Source organism: Sminthopsis crassicaudata, chromosome 4, assembly GCF_048593235.1.
Source record: "Sminthopsis crassicaudata isolate SCR6 chromosome 4, ASM4859323v1, whole genome shotgun sequence".
In the NCBI taxonomy this organism is placed as follows: Eukaryota; Metazoa; Chordata; class Mammalia; order Dasyuromorphia; family Dasyuridae; genus Sminthopsis; species Sminthopsis crassicaudata.
Genome location: NC_133620.1, coordinates 232,824,328 through 232,836,745, shown reverse-complemented (window position 1 = coordinate 232,836,745; position 12,418 = coordinate 232,824,328). Strand labels below are relative to the sequence as shown.

Sequence of the window (12,418 nt, the reverse complement as noted above, 5' to 3'; positions counted from 1 at the left end):
AGGCATTTCAAAATGTGCAGCTTTGAAAATAGCTGTGTAAATATTGTCCCATGTTTTCCTATGAATTGTCCACAGAAAAGCTGTGCTACATTCTAGAAGCCCTCTAGGTCAAAAAAAAAAAAAAAAAAAAAAAAAAGAATAATCTACTTTGTGTCATTACACAAAGCAAAAAAGTTTAAAGATTAGTAGTTTAAACCCAGGCTAGGAATTTTTTTATTAAATGAATGAATTGATACTGCTGCTTTTACTAAACCAATCAATCTGCAAGCGTTTATTTAGTGTCAGGTATTGTGCTAGATACTGAGATGATAAAGACAAAAATAAGAATGTCTTTTCCCTCAAGAAGCTTTCATTCTAATGAAGGAAACATTTATGTAAATAGATGCAAATAAGATTCATGTAGTGAATGGAAATATAATCCCAGAGGGCAAGTTAGTAGCAGCTAATAATACTTTAAGGTTATAGAAATGCTTTTCATATGTTCATTCATTCATTCATTCTAGTTCTGTGATGGTTCTTCTTGTAAATGAGAGGTAGTATAATATACCTGAAGGAGTTGTGTATCTTGGGATAGGGCCTGAATGAAGAGTTCAGCTCTGCCATTTTATAGCCTTGTTATTGTGCAAACCACTTCTCCTATCCGAGCTTCAGTTTTCTTAATTTGTAAAATAAAAAGATTTTACTATATGACTTTCAAGTCTCCTTCAAACACTGGAGGGAAGGTTTTATGATCTTCTGATTGCAGCAAAAGAGGAATGGTTTGATAATTGTGGAAATATGTATAGAAGAATTGCATGTGTTTAACATATATTGGATTACTTGCTCTCTAAGGGAGGGAGAAAAATTTGGACCACAAGGTTTTTGCAATGGTGAATGTTGAAAACTAAATTTGCATGTATTTTGAAAATTTAAAAAAACTTATTTAAAAAAGAGAAATGGTTCTTTAGATAATGGTTATCTTTTGAAAACTATAGTTTTCCTATTTAATAATTAACACATTTTAAAATAGCATTTTAGTATTACAAAATGCTATCATCATTAAACACACACACACACACACACACACACACACACACACACACACACACACTTTACCAAGGGAAGAAATTAAGTTTCGGGGGGGGGGGGGGGGGGGAGAAGCCAAAACCCCTTTTCATACTTTCTTAAAAAGATAGAAAGTGAATGAAATTAAATAAATGAAAAAGACTACTAAAGTGCCAAGTATCAGGGCGAGCAATACAAAAGCAAAAACAATCTTTGTAATTCCTCAATGATCAAACATGCAAATAGGGGGAAACTAGACAAATTAGGGGAGTGATTCCCAGGGGAAAGTGTTTTGATTTGGGAAATCAATGGAACTATGAGTCTGCCATAGAAGAGTTGACCAATTTACTCTTTCTGGTATAGCTAGTAGTATTAATATTTGTTAAAAAAAAAAAAGAGTTGGAAAGTGAGCTTCAGGGTTACATGTCAAGACAATGTGCAAGGTGGAATGTGAAACAGGACTGGAGCATTCCGTATCTAGTGAACTATGGGAGTTCGTTCTTGTGCACTCAACAATCAATGACAGTATGAGCCTAGGGCCAGTGTTCCAAAGCTTGAATGGATTAAATCACTCAGGGCATAGACTAAGGCCCTGTTGTCTGTTTGTCCTATTTCAGCTGGGGTGGCATGTCAGAAGAAAGTGCATATACCATTTCAAGAAAATTTGCAAGCATTTAGAAAGAGTATGGGGTAATTCTTAATTTGGGTTCATGAACTTTTCATTTGTTTTTTAAATTAAGAATTGTATGTCAGTATAATTTGTTTCCTTGGTACTTTATTTTATTTTATGCATTTAAAAACATTATTCCAAGTTGTCAATAAAGACAAAGAAAGATTTAAGAACCTCTTTCTTAGGAAAGCAAGAATGTAGAGGGAAATAAGTGCATTATTGTGTCATTTTCCCTATTTAATTTATATGATTCTAGACTTTACATTTGTGTGAAAAGAGAAAGAAGGATTTAGAAGCAAGGTAGAATAAAAGCAATAAATATTTGTGACTTTCCCTAAAAGTAGATACAGATATGTTTTGTTTTTATTTATATAAACTTTAAGGGATTATTGTATCTAAGACATCAAAGATACTATTTGATTTTGTTTCTTTTCTCCTCTCTTTTTCCCTTATTTTATTTTTTAGGATTATGACAGCTTTTTTGAATCAAAGGAAAGCAATACAGTCTTTTCCTTCTTAGGCCTGAAAGCAAGATTGCCATCAAAGGTAAATAAACATCTTAATCCCCTTTTGGAATTTGTTCTTCTAAATCCAGGTGAAGTATGTGGACTCATTGCTATCCTATATTTCAGTTTTCATTTTCTCAGCTGATTAACTGATAAGAAATTCATTCAAAACTGGTCATGTAATGATAGCTATGAATAGACCATAAGGAATGATTTAGTATAAACCCTACTCCAAAACCATTCCTATCAATACCATTTCTGGGCCTATTAGTATCCAGTGTCTATCCAGCATGAGTGAGATAGGGAGACCCAGTTTCAGAAAACAAAAATGAAGAACACAAATTAAAAATAGGTACCATCAATATACTTCTGGTATAAAGTGATGTTTTGTTTTTCATCATTTGAGTCTCCAGATGGTTGTGGGTGTTTCCCCTGCATATGTGTTAAGCAAAAATAAAGCCCACACATAAACGTTTTAAAAGTTCTTGGAAGTGTTCTTAATATAGAACAGTTGGGTGCTTGTTAAAATTCTACTATCTATATGAAATTTTTCACAGAAGGATCTTAAGAATATAAATTTATCTGCAAAGAACTAAAAATGTGTGTTGGGGTTGATAAAAACTGAAAGGTATCTTAGTGGTTATCTAATACACCCTGTATTTGACCAAAACATTTCTTTACCACATCACTAATGAGTCATTCAATTTATGCTTGAAAACTTTCAATAAGGGAAAATATCAAGTGGGCTAGTTTGACTGAACAAAAAATACTTGAAGGGGAATAATAATAATGTATATAAAAGCTCAAAAGTTAGATTAAAATTAGATTGGGTTTTAAATGCCAAACAGAAGTTTGTATTTGCTTTTAAAGGTATACAGGAGAGAGAGAGAGACATGATCAAACCTGTGCATTAAGAAAAATTACTTTGGTAACTATATGCAGTACAGATTAGATGGGGAAAAGGTTTGAGCTAGAGATGCCAATTAAAAAGCCATTGAAGTAGTTTTGGTAAGAGATGTTGTAGACCTGGACTACAGTGATGATCATTTGACTAAAGAGAAGGACACAAGAAATGTGGTGGTAGAATAAATAAGATCTGGCAACTGATTGGATATATGGGATAAAGGAAAGTGAAAAGTCAGAGATGACTCCAAAGATGTACACCTAACTTACTGAAAAGATGTGTCTCAACAGAAATGGACAACTAATACATTCCCTCCCCACTTTTCCCCACCAGCTGTTGCTTTTTCAAGCTGCTATCCCTAGTTTCTTTTGCCCTTGTGTGGCATAAAGTCAAACCTTTTCATGATCCTGGTCACTCTTTTTTGAATGTATTCTATTATTTTACATCTTTGCTAAAATACTTCCCAACATGATTAACCTAACCAGGGCAGAATATAAAGACTCGTTGCCTCCTTTGTGCTGGACACTAAGGTTCTCTTAATGCTGCCTAGGAAAACATTAGATGTTATTTTTTACTATCATGCCACATTGATGATGAAAGTGGCATCATCAATGTGGCATGATAGTAAAAAAGGGAATGTGTTAGTTGTCTTAACTTATCAAAAGTATTGAAATATAAAAAGGACTAAACTTGTTCTTATTGTCTCCTAAAATTCATTCCCTCCCTCCCTCTCCAGACAAGAGTCTGGAGAAAGGGAAATAAGATGTTTCAGGCAGTGTCAAAAGGAAGCTTCCCTCCCTCCTTTTGCCTAACTATCCTAATACTAGTCCATATTGCTCCATCTTGTCTACTTGTTTGCATCTCAGACTTTGTTAAATGCTTTGATAAAATCTGAGGAAACTTTTTCCTGCATTCCTGTGACACTGATGTTTTTGATATGTGGTTTACTGAGGTTATCTTTTCTTCTTTGTGAGAAAGGGAAAGGAAGTTAGCCTGGTATAACCTGTTATTGATGAAGCCATGTTCCCTTTAGGGATCACTGCTTCTTTTTCTAAGTGCTCATACATACACTATCCTCTTAATATTGTCTTAAAGAATTTTTCAGGGAATAAAGATCAAGCTTCCTTGTTTATAATTTCCGTGTCCCTGTTTCCCCTCTCCTTTTTTTTTTTTTTTTTAAAGGATATTTACCCTTCCCAAGATCTATAGAATTTTTCCTATTCTTTAAAATATTTCAAAAACTACTCTTGGCAACTCAGTAATCTAGGATGTACTTCAACCAGACCTGATGACTTGAATTTAATGAAAATAGTTTGATACTGTTAAATAATATGCTCATTTATTTTGGGCTTCTGTATTTTGCTCACCATTTTTATTCTTTCCTTCCCAGGCCTTTGAAGAAAAAAAAGAGAAGCAAAATATGACTAGCCTACTTAGTCATCCTTTTTCACCTTCCTGTCCATCTTGAATAGTAGTTCAGTCCTTTCTTGATTTTTTTTTTCTTGCTCTGAACATAGAGAAAAGGAAAAAAAAATATTGTCTTCAGTAATTAAGTTGCTCCTGACCCAATTCTTAAAAGACCATGTGTCATTTTCCTTCACATTATTATGATCACCATATAAATTGTTCTTTAGACTTTATTCTGTTTCAGTTCATACAAGTCTTCCCAAGTTTTCTGAAATTCTCCTATTTGTCATTGGTTAAATTATAATAATATAAAATTTAATTATTAAGAATTTTCCATCTTACCTTCAAAAATATTAGACCATTGAATTAGACCTGTCCTTTTTCTGAACCTTCCAAAAATTTCTCTTGTAAGAATTTGCAGGCTTTTTTTTTTTTTTTTAAATCACAAATTCTCTGACTGAATATTCACTTGTCCTAAAGGTTGCAGATCATCTATAAGTTATAGGTCACTTTTTCCTTTGAGAATATATGAGACACAAAGATAAATGGGTTCAGTGACTCTTTATTCATTAAAAGTTCTATCAAAGGTTATGAGCAATTCTTGGTTATTCTTGGTTTTCCTTTTCTCCAAAGATAAAAGGAATGTGTAATTACTTCGAAAAATGTAAAGGCTTTGTACAAGAAATTCAATATCAGATGCATTGCTATCAAAAATTATCTAGCAAATTAGAAGAAATTGGAAATTTATATTGGTGTGTTAACTTATGACCATAATATTGAACACTATTTTAGGCCAACAGAAGTTTGAGTAGGTAAAGAAAAAAGAAGTATGACTTTTATTTCTCTGAAATTTCAACCATCCTATTTTGTGACATTTTCCAATCTGGCACATGAAATAGTTCTGATAATGATATGAATCTTTTAATTTTTTGAGTGAACTATTTATGACCCTGAGGATTAGATTAATAAATACTATATCATACTTTATTCTCATACAGTACAGCTTGTCTTAAGGGGGAAAAAAAAAATCACCTTTTCTTCTTACATAACTTACATAACATAATTTTTATATTAAGTGATTTTCATTTTAAATTTTGCCTTTTGTCATTTGGAAATCATTTCATAGTAGTAATTTCTAGGCAATAAGGGACAATATAATAAATCATTATTATACTATGTTAGAATAAATGTATTGAATTCTAAGATACACTGAGTGGAGATGGGATCAAAACGATTCCATGAATCAGCACAATTGACAGAATTGGCTTCTTTGGAAACTTTGGTATGACTCATTAATCAAGCCCATTGCAAGGTAATTAAGATAAAATACAGCAGGATATGCCAATTGGAAGAGACACTGATTTCTCTTTTCATGTATGCAGAGGCATCTAGCTGTCTGAAAGTTACAACCCTCAAAAATATTTACTTGTGGAGTTTTAGAATTGCTTCCTGTAACATTTTGTAAAACATTAAGAAAAGAAAGAAAACTTCAATTCAATGATCTGATTTAGTGAACATTTATTAACTACTTATTAAGGATAGAGAGCCTTGGAGCTGGGAGAGCCTGGATTCCTGATGTATGCAAACTCTGTGATCCTGAACAGATTTCTTAAACTCTCAGTACATTAGGAATGTTTCTTAAGAATATAAATAGTTTTAAGTAAAATTTTTTCTGATTTAAAAAAAAAAAACAGTTCTCTTTTTCTCTCTCTGGTTCCTACCTCCTCATACACCGGCTATCAGGCAAAACAAAATAAGAATAAAAACCAAACACCCTCATTAGAATCTGAGATTCTTAAGTTACAAAGAGATTGCCAATCTTTGGTGACAGAGGAATTTTCACAAATCTGGGAGTTTTTTCACAAATGAAATCATTATGCCCAGTCTCTAGCCAACACATTTTTCAAAATTTCTAGAATATTGTTTATTTAAACTTTTTCACATCCTTTAAAATTTTCTATTTCTGTGTACATTTTATAATGAACATGTTAGCACAGTAGCACACACATATATAATAAACAAATATACATATATTAGTGGTACATGCTCAGAATTTTTTACTAATATTTATGATCCCAAAGAGTTTGAAGATCTTTGTACTAGAGGAAATAAATACTGTGTATGCATACAAATAAAAAATAATCTGAGAAGAGAGAGAGCAGTAACTATTAGGGGTATCAGAAAAGGATGCCCTTAGAAGGTGGCACTTACGGTGAGCGTTGAAGGCCCTAATGATGTTAAGAGGGCAAGAAGTGACAATGCTAGGGGATGGTGTTAACAAAGGCACACAGATGAAAAAAACAGCAGCTGGGCAAGTTTTTCTAGTGCGTGGACTGAAATGTGGAAGAGAGTCAGGTGAAATGTGGCCAAAAGGAGCATGGCGTCAAATTGTGAAGGGTTTTAAATGCTGAGCTTATATAGGATGGTATTTTGTCCTGAAAGGGATAGGAAGCTACTGAAGATCAGTGAGTAGATATTGTGGAGGGAAAGAAAGTTCTTTTACAAAAATATTTCAATTCAATTCATTTGGTTCATATAGAGATCTATGAAAGCGCAGAAAACACAGAAAATTAACCCCATTGGCACTGTCTTTCTGCCCCTTAGCTGAGGCAGTTAAGTGGTGCAGCATATAGAACAGCGAACCTGAAGTTAGAACTGTTTGAGTCTAATAAATACTTGTTTGTTTCCCTCATCCCCCTGATCAGAAGTATACAATGCCTTCCATATTTATTGGGAGGCAGTGTGGAATAATGGAAAGGGCACTGAGTGTGTACTCGGAAGCAGCTGGAGTCCTCTATCTTTTCCTAAATGACTTACTGTCTGTTTGATATGGGCATGTCACAATCTCTTTGCACCTCATCTTTAAAGTTAATAATGCACTGTATATCTTAAAGCACTTTATAAAAGGGAGTTTCCATTAACCTTAAACCTTGGGGCACTCCTGTAAGATTTAGTATGTTTCTCTAGAAAGAACACTGGTTCTGGATTCAGACCTGGATTCAAATCCCATTTGATATTTACTGTCCCTGTGACTTTGGATGAATTACTTACTCTTTGAGGGCCTTAGTTTTCTCATCTGTAAAATGAAATGATTGGTCTCTGAAATGACCTCTGAGGTTCCTTACTCTTACATCAACTTCATCTGTAAAATGAAAGCGATGACTTTCAGAAGTCCCTTCTAACTCTATAGTTCTATGATCTAAAGTCATTTAACCTCTTTAGACCTTGATTTCTTTAACTGTAAAATGAGGAAATTGACTTTATTGCCTTTTCTGAATTGAGTGCTATGAATCATTTTGGGCCATTTTGACCTTAGGGACTTAGGCCAGACCTTGCGTTTCTGTCAAAACAGGCCTGACCAGTGGTTAGAGTAGCAACTCTACTCCAGTGATTTTCATGTATCATGCTAACAGTAGAACTTTGAAGTGTGTAATTATTTGTATCTCCAAATCCTTTCCATTATAGAAATTCACTTGTTGGTTTAAGCTTTCATAAATTAAGACAGAAGCTCACTTTGCAGAAATGTGTCTGCCCAAACTTGACTTTTTCCCTTTCCACTATTGCCAGCTGAAGAGTTCAGCTTTAATTCTTTGTTTCAAGTTAGCCCAATCAACTGCTCATGGCACCACCCCAGGAACAAGAAGCATTGTCTTAAACTCCTGCCTTAGTGATAAATTAGAGGTACAAAACATTCTAACCTCATACTATTCATGCCCATGTAGGCCTGAGATAAATATTTGTTGAATTGAATAATGAGGTTATCAGACAATAACATCAAATAAATCAAAACAAACAACATGAAGTTGAGCAGATTTTTTTGGTTGGGTATAGTGTGTTACTCAGACATTAGTTTCTTTTAGCAGGGTCCAATTTGAAACAAATATTAGAATTGAACTTTGTTGCCTGTGAAAGACAATTGTAAGGGAGAACACTATAAATATCTTCCAAGTCTTTGTGAAAAGGAGGTATAGCTTGTTCTGTTTGGTCACAGAGGATAGGAAGAAGAACAATGGACGAAAAGGGTAGAGAATCATATTTTCACTTGACTTAAGGAAAAACTTCTTAATAATTAGAACTATCCCATAGTAAAATGTGCCCTGAGTTCTCCTTCCCTGGTTTCTTCAAACATAAGCTTGTTAAGTACCTGTTGAAAATTTTGTAGACAGAATTCTTGCAACAAAACAAAAGTTGGACTAGGTGATTGCCGAGAGCACCTTTATAAATCCTGATATTCTGTGATTCTGTAACCTGAAGATATTATTAAGTCAAGTCAACCAGCTAAGCCTTGGGGATACAAAGTAAACAAAAAGAAAAATAGCACCAGTTTTCAAGGACCCTACCTTTTAATGGGTAAGACAATACATAAAAATGGAACTGGCAAGGCAGGTGGTAGATGATAATTGACTCAGAAGCAGTGATAAATGGTGGTTGAAGTGATAAATGGAGGATGAAGAATGGCAAGATCTAGGCCCTTCCTCAAAATGAAAATTCCAGAAAATACTCACTGATAAGAAATGATGGTGGGGATGCCATTATAATTGTCATAATTGCTGTAATTGTGACCAGTAAATTCAAATGATGAAAAAAAGAAAAAAGAAAAAGAAAAAAAATTACACAATTCCATTTGTATATAAAATTAGAATTAGTAAGTGATTTGAAGTTGGGTAATAGTGAGAACAATGAGTGAGTAGTGTACAGTAAAACACATTCAGCCTGCCAGGTTTTTTTTTTTTTAATTTTTCTTTTAAATGCAGTACAATTGTTAATATTTTTTTAGTATTATTTATACCTTATAAAAAAGCGTGTTTTCTTTCCTTTTACATTTGGTTTTAAAAATCTTGAGAAAAATTTTCCTGAACATTATTTTCTGATTCTTTATGAAAGCCAAATAGAAAAGAGAATTAATGGAAATTTATTTTATAGAAGTAATGAAATATATTTATTCCATTAAGCTCAGATATCTGTTAAATAGTTCTAAAAATGTCTCCCTTCTTTCTTAGCAGTCTGTGTAACCATGTCACTAAGTGTTAAAGCCACAAAAAGTACCTAATTTTCACTTTTCAAGTCTTTCAGAGAGAAAATTTTACATCTCTAATGAAAGATAAATGAAAAGGAAAAAAAAGAAACAACAACAAAAAACTTACCTATATCTTATTTATTTAAGTAGGCTTTGACGTCAACTTAAATAAGAAAGAAGTTCCTTCTCCAAAAATTTCTTTCTCATTAAAATCCTGCTTCAGGTTTGGATACCATTAACCAGAACACATGGATTAACAGATGGTTCAAAAAGTAAGATACTATGGGAGGTCCTGTTGTAGTTTGAGGCCCATCTATGAAGAAAAATCTCTGGAAAGGACTTGTGTCATGGAACATAGGGATGGCACATTTAATGAGAACAAATATTTTTCTATGTTTCCCAATAGAATATATAAGCTCTTTGAGGGAGTGTATTGAATTGTTTTTGGTTTCATAGTTAGTACTTTATACTTTTTTTTCTTTGAATTTGGACCTTAATTTCATTCTTTTCACCTGGAGCCCTTCCCTGCTTTAGAAACTTCCTGTATTGATACAAATCAGTAACTCATCTGTATCTTGAAACCTTAGATGTCTGAGCCACTGAGAGTTTGTCACTTGCCTAGGGTCACACAGTGGGTATATGTCATTATTATATACACTAAGGCTTGCCTTCTCTGTAGTATAATTATTTACTCATTAATAGGAAACATGAACTGGGATTAAGCCTCTTGGAGATAGGTTAATTTTATCTCACTGAGTTTACTGAATTACAGTTTGTTTAATTGAATTGAATTGTTATTATGTTTCTGCTCTGTTTTTCTTCTCTTTCCTCTTGGTTACAAAACTCAAATTTTACCTCATGAATTAGTTTATAGAATATAAGCTCTTTTATGTCAGAGATTGTTTCATTTTTGTCTTTGTAAACACATTGCCTGGCACACAGTAAGCACTAAATAAGTTCTTATTGATTAATTTATCATCTTTTTGTTCAAGGCAACATTTCTTTCCATGAAAAGATGTTGCCAATGTCACAGAGAAAAAAATAGTGGATTGGAGATGGAAAAATATTATTTTGCACTTCAATAGAATATGACAAATCATGATTCTCTGTGTTTTCTTTCTTATCACATCTAGGCAGAGCCCTAAGAGTGGAAAGGAACCTAAGAAGGCAGAAGCACATTTGGAAGAGCAAGTGAGGTGTTCAGCAAACAGCCGCTTACCTAATAGATCACTGTGATAAAAGCTACTTGCAACATCAGCACTTTGCTTGCCACTGAAGAAGTGCTTTCCAAAGATGTGGGACCACTGGGCATTACAAAAATCTATAAATCAAATTGGTCATATGGTGGATTGTTCCTTATTTTCTGATTTACCTACATTTGATGAGCTGTCTTGGGGGAGTCTTTTACTGGGTACTCATAGTCTTGCTTCATAGTTTCAAAGATAAGTGGATGGCAGTCACCAGATAATAAATGTAGTATCCCTGTGCTATTGCAGTATATACCCATGTTAGTTAGACATGCATTCCTTTAAGCTAATGCTGCCCAGATCATGTTCTTGAAATTAGTTTATTAGGAATTTGCATGTCTTGAGCCAGAAAAGGGGGCAGGGGAAAGTGATGCTTAGAAAAAGCAGGGTGATGAAGAAAAATGTCTCATAATTAGGAATGATTATATTTCTGCTATTTGTAAATACCACATAAATATAACTTGATGTTACAGCCTACTTACTGTTATAGGAGCTCTTCAAACATATAAGTGAAACATATAAGTGACTTGAATTGAGGAAAATCTTCCTAGAGTATTGAAAATTCTAATGATATTTTGGAAAGTATCTGGCTTTGTTTTTTTCCTTCCTCCTTAGAAAACTTTTCCACTTAAATGCCATAAGATGCTTGACAGAGATATTTTAAATTGTGAAGGCCATGCACTAATTTAATCAAAACTTAATAAGAAAATTATTTTGAGTTACATCTGAAAGTTTTGTGACTAGAGATGTATTACATGTGTGTATGTGTATATGTGTATATATATACACACACATCTATATGTATATCCCACACATATATTTTTAGTGTACCCTTCCCCAATAGCTACTTATTGTCTCTTGTAAAGGGATTATATTTTTTGAAAAGGGAGCTCTTGATTAGATATATTTTGTGTACCCACTGATGAGGAATATTAAATGATACTAATACCTCTCCATAAGTGAATATTTCTTTCTATGTAACCTTTCCTTTAACCTTGCTGCTTCTGGGCTCTATGCTAACCTTAGTCTTTTAAAAATTTAAACATTTCAACTTAATGAAGATAAATACAGTTTTCCTACTAATCTTGGCTTCAAGGATAAATTTGCAGACTATGCATTTACAACAGAATTACTTTATGACATACAGTATCTTTTCTCTCCCACTTGGAGCAGCTATTTATAAACTTTGTTAGGTGATTCTCCCATTTGGACAGGTGTGCTTTTCTGCATCTTAAGTGTTCTTAGTGCAAACAATTTCTATTTTTATAGTATGTGATAGCTAAATATGGGACTTTGGCATGTTCTTTGCATAAGACATCTCAAAGCACCTTGGAAAAACTCCTTGATGTGCATATAGATGCACACATACACACATATTCACATATACATGTACGACAATATCTGACCTATTAGCTATAGGAACTGACACAGGGTTTCAGCAGGAAGTTTATACAAAATTGAAAGAATAGCTGAAATGCCCACAAGTCTGTTTCAAAAGTCCCTGAGCGATTTATTCAATGGGGAAGCATTTCACAGAACTTGGTGAAAATTAAAACAAAATCTCAGACCAGATATTTGTAACCAAATCTTTAACCAAAAAAAAGAAAAAAAATACAATATTCA

At 33.3% G+C, this 12,418-nt stretch overlaps 1 protein-coding gene across 2 annotated transcripts in view; it reads left to right on the top strand.

Annotated features, from left to right (window-relative positions):
• The window catches only part of SH3BGRL2 (SH3 domain binding glutamate rich protein like 2), a 92,380-nt gene extending 80,631 nt beyond the window's left edge, over positions 1-11,749 (top strand). The window contains exons 3-4 of one of the 2 annotated variants that reach the window (XM_074310447.1): positions 2,180-2,260; positions 10,682-11,749. In XM_074310447.1, the coding sequence (XP_074166548.1) occupies positions 2,180-2,260; positions 10,682-10,693 (93 nt within the window). In that variant the 3' untranslated portion in view covers positions 10,694-11,749. The remainder of the gene's footprint in view (positions 1-2,179; positions 2,261-10,681) is intronic. The other variant, XM_074310448.1, reaches the window with a different exon arrangement.
• The last annotated feature ends 669 nt before the right edge of the window (positions 11,750-12,418 follow it).